The sequence below is a fragment of the Anomaloglossus baeobatrachus genome, chromosome 7 (genome assembly GCF_048569485.1).
Source record: "Anomaloglossus baeobatrachus isolate aAnoBae1 chromosome 7, aAnoBae1.hap1, whole genome shotgun sequence".
Taxonomy (NCBI): domain Eukaryota; kingdom Metazoa; phylum Chordata; class Amphibia; order Anura; family Aromobatidae; genus Anomaloglossus; species Anomaloglossus baeobatrachus.
The window spans coordinates 19,656,451-19,675,774 of NC_134359.1; the positions used below are offsets into that span (position 1 = coordinate 19,656,451).

The 19,324-nt window shown below is 43.8% G+C and overlaps 1 protein-coding gene across 1 annotated transcript; it reads right to left on the minus strand.

The window, feature by feature from the left end:
• Nucleotides 1-9,499: 9,499 nt before the first annotated feature.
• Nucleotides 9,500-14,585, minus strand: LOC142244965 (tubulin alpha-1A chain-like). Its single transcript, XM_075317111.1, has 4 exons — nt 14,568-14,585; nt 11,485-11,707; nt 11,211-11,359; nt 9,500-11,074 (listed from the first exon to the last, which is right to left on the minus strand). The coding sequence occupies exons 1-4, from the start codon at nt 14,568-14,570 to the stop codon at nt 10,091-10,093; spliced, it is 1,359 nt and encodes a 452-aa protein (XP_075173226.1). The 5' UTR covers nt 14,571-14,585; the 3' UTR covers nt 9,500-10,090.
• Nucleotides 14,586-19,324: the final 4,739 nt, after the last annotated feature.

A 19,324-nucleotide genomic window follows, 5' to 3' on the forward strand; every position in this document is an offset into this window, starting at 1 on the left:
TATTAAGTGATACAATTAAAATTAATATATAATAATATTATATAATTAAATATATTACATAAATAAATTAAATTAAATTAATTAAATATTATAATAATAATATATAATTAATATTGATATTGAGCAGAATTAATTTCAGCCTTTTGCTTCAGCCATTCCCAACAGTCACGGTCTCACATGTGGCCCCTCGGGAAAGTTAATTTCCCACCCCTGGTCTATAATGCATAGTGCTTATGTTATATATAGCACCATACATAAGGGTAAAAAAATAGTATTTTTCATTTTATGTCTACGCATGTGCACCTGTGCGTTAATCACATGCCCTATCACATGATCTATCATAGGGAATCATGTGACATGTTACATGATGCATCGTGCTGGGGGGCCCTCACCTTCTATACTGCCTGGGGTCCTTAATCTGCTCTTGACGCCACATTCCACCCCGGCTCCAGGTTTACGTTGCGCCCCTCATTGCTTTGGATTTTTCTCTTCGCCTTCCTAAAGCTATAGCTTTTTTTATTTTTCCGTCTATAGAGTTGCATGTGATGTCTCTTGCGGTTTCAGGTGTAGTTTTTCTTGGTACCATGTTGAGGTCAATACAACTTGGTGATTTATTTTTATCCTATTTTTCAGGGAAGCAAAGTGACGAAAAAACTGATTCTGCTATTTCGATTTTTCATATTTTTTTTGTCATTTACCACATAGGATAAATATCATAATATTTTATTAGTTCAGACAATTATGCACTAAAATATACCAAATATATATTTTTTATTTTTAAGATAAGTATCCAGGAAAATTCTATGAACTTTTTTTTTCATTATTTTTCATATTTTTATCGTTGTCACATGTGGAATTTAATCTGCACTTCTACAATACACTGCAATACTGTAATACTGCAGTGTATTGGAAATAAGCTTATATCCTATAAAGCTCATCTACAAGCAAGGCTTCATAGGTGTCCAAACAAGGCAGACATGATGCCTTCATTAGGCTCCGGCTGTCATAATAAAATTATTGGCACACTGCAATCATGCTGCAAGATGTTAATGGACATTGGAATGGTCACCTCTTCCCCATCCCATTTCCATCCTCTTAAATGCTGCAGTCACAATTGTCAGCACCCCACATTGCACCTTTTTTCATGGAGATCCCATCACACGCTGCCCCTATTTCACACTGCACCCACCACACACTGCCCTCTTTTCCATAGTGATCCCATTCGATGCTACCCCCATTTCCATACCAGGCTGCAGCTGCTACTTCTGCACATTGAACCCACCCAGCATGCCGTCAGGAGTGAGAGCACACTGCCGTATGTCGGGTCAGGGAGCTGATTGGAGCTCTACTGAACCCGAAAGTGTTGGCGAGCATGGAGGTTTATTTGTTGTGGAGTCTTTAAGACAATATAAAGGGACACTGCCCCCTCCCCCAGCGCAAAGACTTTGGTTTTCATATAGAGTCTGGGGTAAAGGAGGGAAGATTTAAAAAAAGTTATTATCAATTTTGACCCTGGCGCCGCCCCATCCACATGCCGCCCTAGGCACCAGAACTTTGGTGCCTGGTGGTAAATACGGACCTGTCTATGCCTCATCACTTGTAGTAGAACCATTAGGCTACAGGAGGCTCTATGGGCCCTATATAAGGAGGGCCACGGTCCGGCCACTATTTGTAACGCCTGCCTGGATCCACAGACTCAGATGGGCTGTAATGGGGAGGCTAGAGTGAAGCCACTCACCAAGCAGGACCCCCAGAACCCCGAAACCCTTTAACCCCTATACAGGGATTTGGAATTACACAGGGCCCCGGTGATCACTACCTGTGGAAGGCTGCAGTCCGATGAGAGTAGTAGTCAGGCAGGGTCAAACCAGGAATTGCGGAACAGGGACAGAATCGGCAGGCAAGGACGTAATCAGAAAACGTAGCAGAGGTCAAATCCGGATCGTGCAGCGAGGTACAAAAACAGTAGGCAGGAGGGTAGTCAGACAACATGCAGAAGTCAGCACACAGGAATCACTAAACAGAATAGCACGTAACAGGAGCCAGGAAATCAGAACTATCTCTGGCAGTGGTCAGCAGACAGGAGGGGGAATAAGAAGGGTGTGGTGTCTTCCCATTGGCTGTAGCTGAATGATGGTACTTCAGCTGGGAGACACCCGCCACCTACAGTCAGCCAGTGGTACTGCAGATCCCAAGGAAACCAAGACCAGTGGATGAGCGGAGCCTGCGCCCACCAGCGCCGCTGGCATCGACTCCTCTCCCATCACCAGCACCATCCACGGCAGGAACACAGCGTCGCCTGGCGATCGGAGCAGAAGTCGATGGAGCGGACTCCGGTGGTGACGTAACACTGTTGCAGTAATCAGTGGACTACGCGCCACATGATTTACGGTCTATTATATCAGGTCTGTGCTGTGTTTGCTGCGTTGTAGTAACCATCATTCTGCAGCAGACAAGAGAAACTGATGAACTGAAGCATCTTATAAAACTTAATAAACCTATTATTAATAATAATAATAATAATAATAATAATAATAATAATAATAAAGTGCATTAATCCTTCTTTTCATAATCTAGAAAAATCTGAGCTAAGTGAATGAAGCTTTTGTACCTTTTGCAGGACGTTTTCTCTGATAATCCAATAAACCAGAATCCAGCTTCCATCTTGTATTAATAATGGTGGATTAAAGGACTTTGCTATTTGGTTTAAAAAGAGACATAGATTATATATTTGCAGTAAAGCTGTGATAACCTCCCCCTCAAAGATGGGGGTCCTGCTTTCCCAATGACGTGGGTTCAAATCCTACTTTCACCAGATAACAAAAATATCTATCACTAACTGCAAATTTAGGAGGGAGGGGGTTAGTATTTTTTTTAAATACTTTTTTTTTTAAATTCTGAACTCCTTGGATTGGAGGAATTCATGGGCATTTTCACAAATTTACATTATTTTGCATTTACTTTTAAATCTAACTTTCACTTCCAAGATACTTTGACCTCAACATAAAAATGGAGAAGGAAAAGCGTGCTGCTATCATTAGACAAAACCAACCAGAACCTAACAAGGGTGCAAAGTGTAAAATTCATTTGAGGAAAACAGCACTTTCTCTATTGCGTAACAGAATTTAATAGCTAATTGAACATTAAACTGTTGCTAGGACTTGTAAGTGATCCAAAACACTAACTGCCAAATCCTTTGTATTTTAGTATTTAAATCCCTTCATAACAGGCAAATTCTGGAGACTAACAGAAAATATACCAAAATAACATCATCTCCTTGAGAAAAATGAAATCTGAATATCATGAAGTACCTGACACTGTGTGATTTGTGCACAACATGAATTTCCAAAACTTTTTTGTCTTTTTGTTGTTACCTTCCTGCTCTTGCTTTTCTCCTGAATATCTCTTTATTTGTTCCTGTCTGTGTGCAGTGTGTCAGTCAGAGTTTTGAGTTTCCTCTGTCTGTCTTTATCTGTGTTTCCATCTCATAGAACTGCCCCTTTCTTCCCTGGTGGGAGAGGAGAATCAGATCAGTTCTGGTCAGGAGCATAGCCAGGCATGTGACTGAGGTATCTCCACCATTAGGAGTAACCATGAGGGACCCCTAGCGTGAGGGACAGCATAGGAGCCTCCATGCCTTGCTTTCCTACTGTCACATCATGACAAAAAGGCGCTGTAAGAATGAACATATGCAAAGCAGTGTCGAGACGGCTTGCTGCTCACATGTTCTGAAACTTCTTTTAACTGTTTCAGGCTGTGAGAGCCATAAACGTGCTAAAAGAAGTGGCCGGCCCATTCTTCTGGCAGCTTCCATTTTGAAGCTGACACTATGTTATACATGCAATTAAAAAAAATGCTGTATTCACAGTTTCTGTCTTTTTGCAGATCCTAATTAGAGACTATTCACAGAGGGTATCTACATCATACATTTATTAATTTACAGACAGACATACACTTTACAAATACATTGTTTCTACCAACCCAAAGGTGATTTATTCCCCATAACTAAAACCCCTATTTTTTCCCTAATTTTCTGGTACTGCTGGAGTGGGGGCACCAACCATTTACGACCTCATAGGGTGCCGACCCCCACAAGATAGGCAGTACAAGAAAATTAGGGAAAAAATAGGGGATTTTAGTTATAGGGTATACATCACATTTGGGTTGGTAGAAACAATGTATTTGTAAAGTGTCTCTCTGTGAACTAATTAATTTATGATGTAGATACCCTCTATAAAAAAAATTCTGCAGCAAAGATAGACGTCAGACAATATTATTCAGGGAAAGCACCGCCAGTGTTTTCCTGAAGTGTCTTCAATGCGTTCGCTGCCGTATGCACTAACTTTAAAGGGGTTGTCTGAGCTTATAATATTGATGACCTATCTATTATATTCACCGAGGACCAAGGGTACTAGTCTCAGCATGGAAGAAGGAACAATATATCATTCTAAATACAGTGGAATCTTGGTTTAAGAGCGTTTTCCAAGACAAGCAAAGCTTTTTCCAAATTTGTAACTTGGTTTAAGAGCAATGCTTTGCAAGAAGAGCAAATACTCACCATGCACACTTCCGGTTCCGTCCTTTCACCGCGCTCTGACCCGCTGTGGAGGTAACTTTCTTTACATATGTACTGTATACAGTATACCATTGCACAGTACAGTATTTACTATATAGCATGTCTAGCAATTTGCTTTTATGGATACAGTATTGTACTTTCTTTCTGCTAACCAGTGCAGCACATTGCTTGTACCTCTCACACACCAACAATTCTATTGTAAGCTAATGTACAGTTTAATTTGCTTTATATGTTTTTACTGCACTGTGCAGTATTTTGTATTAGTGACGGTAATGATTTTATATTAATACAGTACATTATTTTGTATTACTGTAATAAGTGTGTATAAATACAGTAAATATTATTGAGTTGTGAAACGAATTGTCTGTGTTTCAATTATTTCCTATGGGAAAATTCGCTTTGATATAAGAGTAACTTGGTTTAAGAGCACGCTCCCGGAACCAATTATGCTCGTAATCCAAAGTTCCACTGTATAATGATTTATTAAGTGGAGGTGCGACACTACTGAAGTATAATTATGATAATTTCAGAAGTTTGAGAATTTTATTGACAAATATTTGAAGTTTCTGTAAAGACTGAATATTTCCAGCGCTGCCCCTGATTTCTCCAGACTTCTGCCCTGCGGCCCGATGGCTGGATATCGGCGTCTCGGCCACATCGTGACTGATGACCGATTCTTGTCTCATCAGGGCTCGGAGTTTATCACAATTTCTGTTTTTCTTTGTCCTCCCTCTTTTTAAGGATTGACCCACCAGTTCTCAATGGACCAAAACTATCAATGTTTTGTTCCCGATCCACTTAGTTCTCACTTTTGCCTTGTGTCCTGGTCTCCATTGTGCTGGAAAATGCATCATCTCCGCATTGTCCTGGATGATGGGAGAAGTCGCTCAGGTTTAGATCCCATTCTGTATTTATAGCAGTGATCTTAGACACAATTGTAAATGACCCCCCCTAGATGGATGACAAGCCCCCACACATGAATGGTTCCAGGAGGCTTTATTGTTGGCACAGGACTGATGATAGTGCTCAGCTTTTCTTCTAGACGTCCCAAACAGTCTCAATGTGGCTTCATCAGTGGAAATAACTTTCCCTCCGTCCTCTGCAGTCCTATCCTCTACTTCCAGAAAAGTAATGTTCTCTGATGAAGCCTCTAGCCGCTCGCGTCCAGTCAGGGGTGTAACTACAATAGGTTACAATCACACCCGAGCCCTGGAGCCTAAGGAGCCCAAAAAGTCCCTATATGAAAGTAGCCTATATGAACAGATCTTTTAAAGACTTGCAATAATTGTGGGCCCTGTTGAAGGTTTTGCATCGGGGCCCATGAGCTTAAAGTTACGCTACTGCTTGCAGTCATTGGAGTGGTGCAGGGAGCGATCACAGACATCGCTCCATGTACAATGAATGAGCTGTAATCACTCCCTGCCACTTTGATTGACAGCCTGCTCCTCAGCTTGCATGCAGAACATGTTGTCAATCAAAGTGCTAGGGAAAGTGAATGGAAGTAAGCAGCTGCAGGGAGAATATAACTTTATTTTTTCGCTGTTGCGGCTGCTCCAGCAAACCGGCTAGACAGAATTTAAAAAATATTTACCTGCAGATTGTCTATATATCTACAATTAAGGCCTCTTTCTCACGTCAGTGTTTCGCATCAGTGTTTCATCAGTATTTGTATGCCAAAACCAGACGCGTCTCCAAAACACGGAACAGGTGTTATGCTTTCAATTATAGTTATTCTCTGTAAGTTCCACTCCTAGTTTTGGCATCCAAATACTGACGAAACACTGATGCAAAATACTGACGTGTGAAAGAGGCCTAAATAGCATGTAACAGGATCCCATCAGTGAGTGTAGGAGCACATCATGAGCTGCAGGGGTCACTGTTGTCTTTAAGCTGCTTTATCAGGGCAGTAAGAAGCCAACCAGGATTAGAAAAAAAAGTCTGCTTATTTCTAAAAGAGATAATGTCACTTTACTGAGTTCCCTTTTGCAGCTTTTTCAAAAACTGAATGGATGGCCGAGCCGCGGTGGCAGACAAGACCCCCGGACGAGAGGGGATTTATCACCTTTTTATTCAAGTAAGTGAATCAAGTAGCTTTATAACAAAAAGACAAATATCAACCAGAAGTATTCAGATGATGAGAACACAGAAACAATCCACCATATAATGGCTGCCTGTGTGCAACTTGTATAAATGGTAGCAAAAATGCAAATTATTTGTTCTGTCTGATCAAAGAATAGGTGATTTTCCACTGCCAACTTCATTAAATACTGATTCGCAACTTATTTCTAATTGTCGGTGAAGAATAAACAGTAACCTATATATATATATATATATATATATATATATATATATATATATATATATAAATATATCTGGTCCAGATGTCACTTCTCTGCTGTCCAGAATCCCAGAGTGCCTATCTGCAATATCCTGCTTTTCTCCTCTCGCTTCCTAAAGCTCAATGTGGCCAAAACTGAACTGATCATCTTTCCTCCTTTCCTCCATCTCACCTACACTCTCCACCTGATCTATCTATTACAATAAGTAACATCACGCTCACCCCAGCACACAAAGGTCGGTGCCTCGGAGTGACCTTTGACTTTGCCTTGTCCTTCATACCACACATCCAATCCCTCACCACCTCCTGCCGACTTCAACTCAAAAATATTTCCAGAATCCGTCCTCTCCTCAATTCCCAATCTACAAAAATGCTAGTGCATGCCCTCATAATCTCCCGCCTTGACTACTGCAACATCCTTCTCTGTGGCCTCCCTGCTTACACGCTCGCCCCTCTCCAGTCCATCCTTAATTCTGCTGCCCGTCTGATCCACGTCTCGCCTCAATACCACCCCGCTTCTCCTCTCTGCAAGTCCCTCCACTGGCTCCCAATCCTCCACCGTATCCAATTCAAACTACTAATACTGACCTACAAAGCCGTCCATAATCTGTCTCCTCCGTATATCTCTGAACTAATTTCTCACTACTCCCCAAAACGCAATATCTGATCCTCCCAAGATCTCCTTCGCTCCTCCTCTCTCATTCGCTCCTCACGCAACTGCCTCCAAGACTTCTCCTGAGTATCCCCAGTCTCCTGGAACTCGCTGCCTCAACAAGTCAGACTATCTACTACACTTGCAAACTTCAAACGGAACTTGGAAACTTATCTGTTCAGGAACGCCTATAACCTTCAATGACCTCACTGCTTCACCACTACCACCACAGCTGCCGCCCCACCACAGTGCGGAGCTGCCGCCCAACCTACACCCCACCTACTGTCTCCTCCCCAAAATCCCTGAAAATGTAAGCCCGCAAGAGCAGGGCCCTCTTCCCTCTGTACTAGTCTGTCTACTGTAACTTGTATATGTATTCTGTATGTAACCCCTTCTCATGTACAGCACCATGGAATTAATGGTGCTCTATAAATAAATAATAATAATAATGTACAGTGGAACCTTGGATTAAGGGGCACTTTGCACCCTACGACATCACAGCTGCGATGTCGGCGGTGGGGTCAAATCGAAAGTGACGCACATCCGGCGTCGCTGTCGACATCGGAGTGTGTAAATTGTTTTTGATATGATTAACGAGCGCAAAAGCGTCGAAATCGTATCATCGGTGTAGTGTCGGTCATTTCCATAATGCCGGTGCAGCGACAGGTACGATGTAGATCCTCGTTCCTGCGGCAGCACACATCGCTGTGTGAGAAGCCGCAGGAGCGATGAACATCTCCTACCTGTGTCCTGCGGCTCACGCCGGCTATGCGGAAGGAAGGAGGTGGGCAGGATATGTACGTCCCGCTCATCTCCGCCCCTCTGCTTCTATTGGCCGCCTGCCGCGTGACGTCGCTGTGACGCCGCAGGACTCGCCCCCTTAGGAAGGAGGCGGGTCGCCGGCCAGAGCGATGTCGCAGGGCAGGTGAGTGCATGTGAAGCTGCCGTAGCGATAATGTTCACTACGGCAGCTATCACAAGATATCGCTGCTGCGACGGGGGCGGGGACTATCACGCTCGGCATCGCTACCATCGGCTTGCGATGTCGCAGCGTGCAAAGTAACCCTCAGAGTAACTTGGATTAAGAGCAATGCTTTGCAATAAGAGCAAATACTCACCGTGCACACTTCCGGTTTCGTCTTTTCACCACACTCTGACCCTCTCTGGAGGAAACTTTCTCTACATATGTACTTTATACTGTATACAGTATACCATTGCACAGTACAGTATATACTATATAGCATGTCTATTAATTTGTATTTGTGGATACAGTATTGTACTTATTTTCTGCTAACCAGTGCATCACATTGCTTGTACTGTACGTCCCGCACACCAACAATTTTATTGTAAGCTAACGTGCAGTTTAATTTGTTTTATATGCTTTTACTGTACTGTACAGTATGTTGTATTAGTGTACTGTAATAATTGTATATGAATACAGTACATTATATTATATTACTGTAATAAGTTTGTATAAATACAGTAAATATTTTTGGGTTTTGGAACAAATTGACTGTGTTTCAATTATTTCCTCTGGGAAAATTCGCTAAGAGTAACTTGGTTTAAGAGCACACTCCCGAAACCAATTATGCTCGTAATCCAAGGTTCCACTGTATATTTATGTTAAAAAAATCTGTGCTGATTAATTTCTCAGTATATCTTTATAGCGTTTGGAGCTCCATTTTTCTGATACACAGTTCCAAATCACCTACATAGATATAGGTATAAAGCTTTACATGCTGGTTACCTGCAGTCACCACTAGGGGGAGCCTAATGTAAACTGTTACTATGCAATTAGCTCTTGAGCTCCCCCTAGTGGTGGCTAAAGGCAGTCAGAATTTCATTGTGAACCTCTATGTCTGAGTAGGGGATTTGGAGCTGGTGTTAAAAGGAGGGCATTTGCCTAAAAGAAGCCTAAAACCCAAATCCAAATATTACATTTACTGACAGTATAACAGCTCATTGGCTGTAACGTTTTGACACCTTACAAATAGAATTTAGATCTGATGGAATGTGAATTCCGTCATCTTATTTATCATGGACGCCACTGAAGAATTTCTGGACTCCGCTGTCTTGAATACTCTCAAAAATACTTTGTTTTCAGTTCCATTTCCATAAGCTTTAGGGGCCACGGGAAATAGTCTCTGCATGTAGGAAGGAAACAATGTATCAATCCTAATATCAAGGTTTATAAAGTGTGGGCGCTGACTTGTTCATTGTGTTTCCTCCTTTATAAGACGCCTTTGTGAATGTGATGACTGTTACTGACACATGAGAACTATAAAGTAAACAATATAACAGTGTCAACAGAATATTTTCACGAAGAATTAATGTTTATTGCACTTATAGACGCCTGCATGAACAATTAATACTCCTCTCCCTCCTCTCCTCCCGTTTCATCCCTCTTTAATACCCCTCTCCTTCTCCCGTTTCATCCCTCTTTAATACTCCTCTCCCTCCTTCTCCCGTTTCATCCATCTTTAATACTCCTCTCCCTCTTCTCCTTCTCCCGTTTCATCCCTCTTTAATACTCCTCTCCCTCCTCTCCTTCTCCCTCTCCTTCCACGCTGTCGGTGCCGACCTCTTCGTAATCCTTCTCCAGGGCGGCCATGTCCTCCCGAGCCTCAGAGAACTCTCCTTCCTCCATGCCCTCACCCACATACCAGTGCACGAAGGCTCGCTTGGCGTACATCAGGTCAAACTTGTGGTCCAGGCGAGCCCAGGCCTCGGCAATGGCGGTGGTGTTACTGAGCATGCACACAGCGCGCTGCACCTTGGCCAGGTCTCCACCGGGAACCACAGTTGGTGGTTGGTAATTGATACCAACTTTAAACCCTGTTGGGCACCAGTCCACAAACTGGATGGTGCGCTTGGTCTTAATGGTGGCAATGGCGGCATTAACATCCTTGGGAACAACATCACCTCTATAGAGCATGCAGCAAGCCATGTATTTACCGTGTCTGGGGTCACATTTCACCATCTGGTTGGCCGGCTCAAAGCAAGCGTTGGTGATCTCAGCCACAGTGAGCTGCTCATGGTAAGCTTTCTCTGCAGAGATGACGGGGGCATAGGTGGCCAGGGGGAAGTGGATACGGGGGTAGGGCACCAGGTTGGTCTGGAACTCTGTCAAGTCCACATTCAGAGCACCATCAAACCTAAGGGAGGCTGTGATGGAGGACACGATCTGACCGATCAGACGGTTCAGATTGGTGTAGGTAGGGCGTTCAATGTCCAGGTTCCTGCGGCAGATGTCATAGATGGCCTCATTGTCCACCATGAAGGCGCAGTCTGAATGCTCCAGTGTGGTGTGTGTGGTGAGGATGGAGTTGTATGGTTCAACCACAGCGGTGGAGATCTGGGGGGCAGGGTAGATGGAGAACTCCAGCTTGGACTTCTTGCCATAGTCAACGGAGAGACGTTCCATCAAGAGGGAGGTAAAGCCTGATCCAGTGCCACCACCGAAACTGTGGAAGATGAGGAAGCCCTGGAGACCTGTGCACTGATCCGCCTGAAGGTAAAGTGACATAAAAGAAAGTTAGACTATGATGTTACAGAAAACAGGATTAATAACGCCAACCCGATTGTTACCATCTCACTTGATGGTTTAGATTTAAGGATACATATGAACATCTCAATGAACTCACCAGTTTGCGGGTCCTGTCCAGCACCAGGTCAATGATCTCCTTGCCAATGGTGTAATGGCCACGGGCGTAGTTATTGGCGGCGTCTTCCTTGCCGGTGATGAGCTGCTCAGGGTGGAACAGTTGTCTGTAGGTTCCAGTTCTCACCTCATCTGTAGGAGAGAAATAGAGGAGGTTTCTATGTGACTTCCATACTGTCCACCCCTCTCATCTCCTCAGATCCTCACGGATATCTCTTCTATCCTTCACCATGGACAATCAGAGCCGATGTACTCACCGATCACAGTGGGCTCCAGGTCCACAAACACAGCGCGGGGGACGTGTTTACCAGCCCCCGTCTCACTGAAGAAGGTGTTGAAGGAATCGTCTCCTCCACCGATGGTCTTGTCGCTGGGCATCTGCCCGTCCGGCTGGATGCCATGTTCCAGGCAGTACAACTCCCAGCAGGCATTGCCCATCTGGACTCCAGCCTGGCCAACATGGACTGAGATACATTCCCTCTGTAAAGGTATAAGGATCTGGTGTGAGAACATGAACCAGCACATATAATCTGAATGTTATAAGGCAGAGGTAGACTGCAGGGCATTTACTTGCTTTTTCTTATGAGAATGCAATATTTGTTGATATCCTCTTCAGTGAAGCCCATATAAATTGTCCCTGGTAATAATGATTTCTAGTATCTCTTGTTTGGTTCTGAGTATTGATAAATCTTCCCCTCCAGGCAGTTGGCTGCATTTTGCTCATAGCTTGTCTATCTCTCACTCGTGCGTTTTTCCTGAGCCTTAAATCTACATCTATGTTTCTGCTCATAACATGGAATTATCTATATCACTTCGACTTTTGAGACATGTGGCAGCCAACCCTGCCTATGTGATATCTGTGCAATGTGCAAGGGTGTAGCTCCTCGGCACCAATGCAAAATTTCCAACAGGGCCACCAGCTATCACAAGTGTTAAATAATATTAGTCTTCACTATTGGTCAAAGTGACCTTTTGTGCCCCCTTAAGCTCCCGGGCCCAGGTGTAACTGCTGACCCTGAACCACTTATAATAATGCCATTTTCAGATCTATAGCAATCAGAGCCACCAGCGCCAAACATGGATTTCTACACTCTTGACAGTGGAGATTCTCCTAAAAAGTAAGTTACAGAATATAGGAAAGAACGAAAGGAGATAACCTAAAGGAAAATAGTATATAGGGAGGAGGGGGATGAAGCTGCAGATTCTCAGTCAATGTTTCTGTGAAACAACTTTAAGAAGAGAAACAGAGAGACATAGGTTTTGCCTCTGATTGTACTACATCTGACCCCTAGGGCCCAATGGGAGTAAGGAGCCTATGGTAGTCCAGTTGGTTTTATACATGTATCAACTCACATACAGGTACAAGGAGAAATAAATCATAAACCTCTGAAGCCACTAAACTCACACCCAACTGGTTCCTGTACGGACTAGAATGTCCCGAGCCGCACTACTAGAAACCACAGATCAGATCTGGCTCCCTAAAAGGCCATCGAGCTGTTTCTCATTCCTCCTGAGGAACCAGAGGAGAGATCACTACATACAACTAACCAGGATAAGGAAAGTGTACAGGGGTAGATGAAAAACAAAGGTGAGTAGACATAAAGCATGTGCACAAATGTACAAAGGAAAAATAATAAATACAGGCAAGGGTAACCTCCTACAAACCTAACAGAAAACAAAAGATAGATGTAAAGAAGGCAAATGAGAATATACACAGTGTAAATGCAATATAGGTCTGTGCCTGAAAGGCAAAATCCCATAGCTGCAAGGCTGGAATGCCTTAGCAGAAATCCACATAGAAATATATCCAGCAGAGAATGCTGGAGAAAGACAGAGTGTAAATAGCCCCACCCGGGATGTGATAGGACAGCCAGGGACAAAATAGGAAAATGAGAACACCAGACTAGCAGACAAGCAAAGGAGAAAGGCAAAGATAAATGAACAATCAGCATTTGGACAGGAACCGACCAGGCTGTGTCTCAGCAGGGAGGGAAACCGACCACCAGCAAGAGGCCGAGGCATGACAGTTGGACTGAGGTGCAGAAGTTGAGTTCATACCAGAGCCTAGTGACTGCTAAGGGCTATATATAATGATTGTGCTGCAGTGAACATGCTTATATTTTGTCAATCCAAAAGGGAGAGTGGTGCAAGATACAGGTCCTAGTCTGAGAACCCCAAATTATCTGATCCTTGTTCAGCACATTCACCACTAACTATCATATTGGTAAATTATAATATTAAACTCCAGAGCTGCATTAACAATTCTGCAAGCTTCCGAGCTAAAAGGAACTTCCCAACTTGGAAGTGTAGATTTTACCACAAGTATTGTAAAGGTAGTATTATTGGAAAAACTAACTGTCCCTTCTACATTATTGGAGCTCAATTACACTATTTCTAACTGGTAGATTGCTGACTGTTTCCATATTTAATCAGCAAAATTGTGAATGCAGCTCTGGAGTATGAAAGTAAACCTAACTTTAAGTGAAGGGTTTACATTATGTTTTATCCAGTGTCAGTGTCTCATTTACATCACATTTGTGTCAGTGGCTTTGTCGGGGCTTAAGTCTGACGTGTCCAATTGTTTCTTGGTGCCCCCCTGAAATAGGCGGATACTGCCAAAATTGATGTCCGGCTTAGGCTAGTTTCACACTTGCGTTGGACGGGATCCGTAGCATTGCGTTGTGTGACGGATGCAACGGATCCGTTGCATATTGTGGCACAACAGATGCTACGGATCGTACAAAATAACGCAATCCGTTATAGGTTTTTTTTTCTTGACTTTACACATCTGAGCATGCGCAGTTGTGTAAAGATGGATGCGTTAACGGAATCCGTCAAATGACAGATTCTAACGGAATCCGCCACCATAGGCGTCCATTATAAAAACAACGGACGCCGACAGAATCCTGCAGGTTGCGTTTTTTTGAAGTGCAGAAAAACGCTACATGCAGCATTCCATCCGCCCGACGGTCACTAACGGTCAGCGACAAAACAACTGATGCGCCGAGGCGGATGCAATGCAAGACCATCCGTTGCTATCCGTAGCTAATAGAAGTCTATAAGGCATATAACGGTTTCCTGCAACGGTTACCGTAATTCCTCAAGGCTGCGGATAGCAACGGAAGCCGTCCAACGCAAGTGTGAAAGTAGCCATAGCACAAAGTGACTCCGTTTGCCTCATTACAGTCAATGGCCCCATCAGAACAAATGTCTGAACCCCATTTTCCAGGGCCTCAGACTTAAGTCCTGATGGAGTTGTTGACAGTTGCTTAAAATACAGTTTGATCAAAACAAAGCCTAAACCATGTAGATCTGATACAGACGTCTTTGAGTCACTCACCATGATCTAGATGCGTAATCCGTGATATAGTTTCTGAGTTTGGAGCTGTGGCTGCCGAGACGTCGTCTGTGATCTTTATATAATGTGGGCGGTGGAAGTGTCCCTGTAACTGGGCACATTGATTGGAAGTCTGGCCGAGTAACGCTGGAGATACGTCTCCAAGACACAACGTCCCCAGCAAGAAACAATCACACACTACAATGTGCTACCCAGCAGTCTGCCATTCAGGAGAAAAAGAGAAAAAGCTTTAGAACGCGATACAATGTGTCCGAAGTCGTTATAGAAACAGCCAACTGGTAATAATGTATCAACAAATGTATCAATAGTCATCAACACAGTCACAGCATCAGATTACAGCCGAATAATCTGCAGAATAATCACAGGCATCATTTATCCTGAAAGATGAGACTGTAAAGACCCACGGACTGGACAAAACAGAACACGGCCACGTGCCATCTCTGAGTGGGGATCCACTCTACCAGGGGCCACTGTCTGTTATCTTAGCATTAAAAGGGAGAAATACCACCACAAACCTCAGTATAGAGGGTAATACAGGAGGTAACTCAGGATAAGTGCAGGAAAAGTAATGTAATGTATGTACACAGTGACTCCACCAGCAGAATAGTGAGTGCAGCTCTGGAGTATAATACAGGAGGTAACTCAGGATCAGTAGTGTGATGTATGTACACAGTGACTGAACCAGCAGAATAATGAGTGCAGCTCTGGAGTATAATACAGGATGTAAGGACAGAATCAGTAATGTAATGTACAGTACAGACCAAAAGTTTGGACACACCTCATCTCTAGAACAACTGTTAAGAGGAGATTTTGTGCAGCAGCCTTCATGGTAAAATAGCTGCTAGGAAACCACTGCCAAGGACAGGCAACAAGCAGAAGAGACTTGTTTGGGCTAAAGAACACAAGGAATGGACATTAGACCAGTGGAAATTTGTGCTTTGATCTGATGAGTCCAAATTTGAGATCTTTGGATCAAACCACCGTGTCTTTGTAGAAAAGGTGAACGGATGGACTCTACATGGCTGGTCCCACCGTGAAGCATGGAGGAGGAGGTGTGATGTTGTGGGGGGCTTTGCTGGTGACACTGTTGGGGATTTATTCAAAATTGGAGGCATACTGAACCAGCATGGCTACCACAGCATCTTGCAGCGGCGTGCTATTCCATCCGGTTTGCGTTTAGTTGGACCATCATTTATTTTTCAACAGGACAATGACCCCAAACACACCTCCAGGCTGTGTAAGGGCTATTTGACTAAGAAGGAGAGTGATGGGGTGCTACACCAGATGACCTGGCCTCCATAGTCACCAGACCTGAACCCAATCGAGATGGTTTGGGGTGAGCTGGACCGCAGAGTGAAGGCAAAAGGGCCAACAAGCGCTAAGCATCTCTGGGAACTCCTTCAAGACTGTTGGAAAACCATTTCCGGTGACTACCTCTTGAAGTTCATCAAGAGAATGCCAAGAGTGTGCAAAGCAGTAATCAAAACAAAAGGTGACTACTTTGAAGAACCTAGAATATAAGACATATTTTCAGCTGTTTCACACTTTAAGTATTTCATTCCACATGTTTTAATTCATAGTTTTGATGTCTTAAATGTGAATCTACAATTTTCAGAGTCATGAAAATAAAGAAAACTCATTAATTGAGAAGGTGTGTCCAAACTTTTGGTCACCTCCCACCTCCCTGCCTGACCCCTAGGTGGGCATCCCTATTCCATGTTAGCAGCCCACTGGTGTGCCTGACAGGTGTGGTGTGAGGTGTATCTAGGATTTGTGAATGCTGATGGAGGCAGCACTGCAGGATAGGGACCCAGAACCATGGGGGTTGAATACTGCACGGGGAGAGAAAGATTGTGCAGAACCCTGTGACGACCTGAATAGTCCAGGGGCATCACATATGTACACAGTGACTGCACCAGCAGAATAGTGAGTGTAGCTCTGGAGTATAATACAGGATATAACTCAAGATCAGTAATGTAATGTATGTACACAGTGACTGCACCAGCAGAATAGTGAGTGCAGCTCTGGAGTATATACAGGATGTAACTCATTATCAGTAATGTAATGTAAGTACACAGTGACTGCACCAGCAGAATAGTGAGTGCAGCTCTGGAGTATAATGCAGGATGTAAATCAGGATCAGTACAGGATCAGTAATGTAATGTATGTGAACAGTCTCTGCACCAGCAGAATAGTGAGTGCAGCTCTGGGGCATAATACTGGATGTAACTTAGGATCCATACAGGATCAGTAATATAATGTATGTACACATTGACTGCACCAGCAGAATAGTGAGTGCAGCTCCGGAGTATAATACAGGAGGTAACTCAGGATGAGTAATGTAATGTATGTACACAGTGACTGCAGCAGTAGAATAGTGAGTGCAGCTCTGGAGTATAATACAGGAGGTAACACAGGATCAGTAATGTAATGTATGTATACAGTGACTGCAGCAGTAGAATAGTGAGTGCAGCTCTGGAGTATTATACAGGAGGTGACTCAGGATCAGTAATGTAATGTATGTACACAGGGACTGCACCAGCAGAATAGTGAGTGCAGCTCTGGAGTATAATACAGGAGGTAACTTAGAATCAGTACAGGATCAATAATGTAATGTATGTACAGAGCGACTGCAGCAGTAGAATAGTGAGTGCAGCTCTGGAGTATAATACAGGAGGTAACTCAGGATCAGTAATGTAATGTATGTACACAGGGACTGCACCAGCAGAATAGTGAGTGCAGCTCTGGAGTATAATACAGGATGTAACTCAGGATCAGTAATGTAATGTATGTACACAGCGACTGCAGCAGTAGAACGGTGAGTGCAGCTCTGGAGTATAATACAGGAGGTAACACAGGATCAGTAATGTAATGTATGTATACAGTGACTGCAGCAGTAGAATAGTGAGTGCAGCTCTGGAGTATTATACAGGAGGTGACTCAGGATCAGTACAGGATCAATAATGTAATGTATGTACACAGCGACTGCAGCAGTAGAATGGTGAGTGCAGCTCTGTTCATCTGTTGTTCACCCTGCTGATTGCAGGTGTTGTCGCTTCTGATCCTCCTGTGTTCTCCTGAGATCCTGTGATGTCAGACCTTTCCACCTGGGGCCTGCTCTCTCCTATCCAGGGAGAGAGTAGCTCTCTGGGCGTGAGCGGCGAAGCCAAGACCCAGGCTTCTGCTCCTGGAACCAGGCTGGCAGGGGGAGGAGAAACCAGCTAACGGCCGGCACTGGGGAGGTTTCAGGGCTGAGATGCTCCACCAGGAGTCACGGTAATTTGGCTCTTCCTCCCCCCGGTTCTGTGGAGACCCAGAGAAGCCACAAGACTGATCTATAAATGGTGTAAAAATGTAAACAATATTTTCCAAATCTCTGGATTTTTCAGCCTGGAGTATGAGCCCCGTGCAGAAATCCCAACAGTTCCAGGCTCGGCTGCCATCACTGAGGGTGTTTTTCAATTATATATTTTTTATTGAATATTTTAAACAATAGACAGTAAACAATATGATTAGCATTCCCATCAAAATATAATAATGATCTTTAATCCTGTATGCAGACTTGGATAACATAGCTTGTAAATACACTATATTTATGATAAGCATTATTGGAAACTCCTTTATCAGCATTTGGGATGATGAAAAGTGCAGGAAGATTAAGAACGTACAAACAATAAATTAAACCAAACAAACATAACAGTCATCTCAGTTAAAAAGAGGAGAAAATAAAAAGGAGGGAGGGGCCGGATTGTTTCATTTCGTCACTTAGTAACATTCTCTCACAGTTTAGCTACCTATTCGGAGATGACTTAGGTTATTTTTTAGGTCTTTCATAATGTACCATGCAGTCGAGGTAAAAGGTATTACTGAGGTTTTTTATGGTTGTCTGAAGAAGGTTCTGCCGCTTAATGCACTTAGACAAATCTTCCAGATCCAGTGCTGGCAGCTCCTGTGTAATCATGGATCAATGACTTTCAGATGTGTTTGATGGAGACAAGTATGGAGACACTGCAGCCAGGGGAGACAAGGCCAGACATAATGCAGCCATGGGAGACAAGTCCAGAGATACTGCAGCCATGGGAGACAAGTCTGGAGACGCTGCAGGCCAAGGGAGACAGGTCCGCAGATGCTGCAGCCATGGGAGACAAGTCCGGAGATGCTGCAGCTATGGGAGACAAGTCCGGAGATGCTGCAGCTACGGGAGACAAGTCCGGAGATGCTGCAGCCATGGGAGACAAAGAGAAACCAAGGGCAAAATTGTGAAAAGATACCCTGCTGTAACTAAATAAAAGCATAGTGCATATAAACATAGGGTACTTAGTAAACACTGTTTTTGATCAAAAAAAGCATAAAGCTATCCCACCAAATGACAAGGTGTACCCAGTTGGGATAGTACCTACACTCGCTAATATTAAAACCTTACCATGGGTCTAAAATAGGCCTCAATGTGGCTAAGGGCTGAGAGTGACCGGGTCCCAACAGGACACACAGTCAGGGGATGCACAGAATGAAATGCCCAGCTCACTGAGAAGGAGCAATGACTTTCAAATGTGTTTGATGGAGACAAGTGCGGAGGCACTGCAGACAGGGGAGACAAGGCCAGACATACTGCAGCTATGGGAGACAAGTCCAGAGATACTGCAGCCAGGGGAGACAAGTCTGGAGACGCTGCAGGCCAAGGGAGACAGGTCCGCAGATGCTGCAGCCATGGGAGACAAGTCCGGAGATCCTGCAGCTAT

What these genes read in the sequence shown, in the direction of transcription:
- LOC142244965 (XM_075317111.1), bottom strand. An exon ending in CCTGGAGCCCACTGTGATCG is followed by an intron (nt 11,360 to 11,484) that starts GTGAGTACATCG and finishes TCTCTCCTACAG; the next exon opens with ATGAGGTGAGAACTGGAACC. An exon ending in TGGACAGGACCCGCAAACTG is followed by an intron (nt 11,075 to 11,210) that starts GTGAGTTCATTG and finishes CTTTACCTTCAG; the next exon opens with GCGGATCAGTGCACAGGTCT.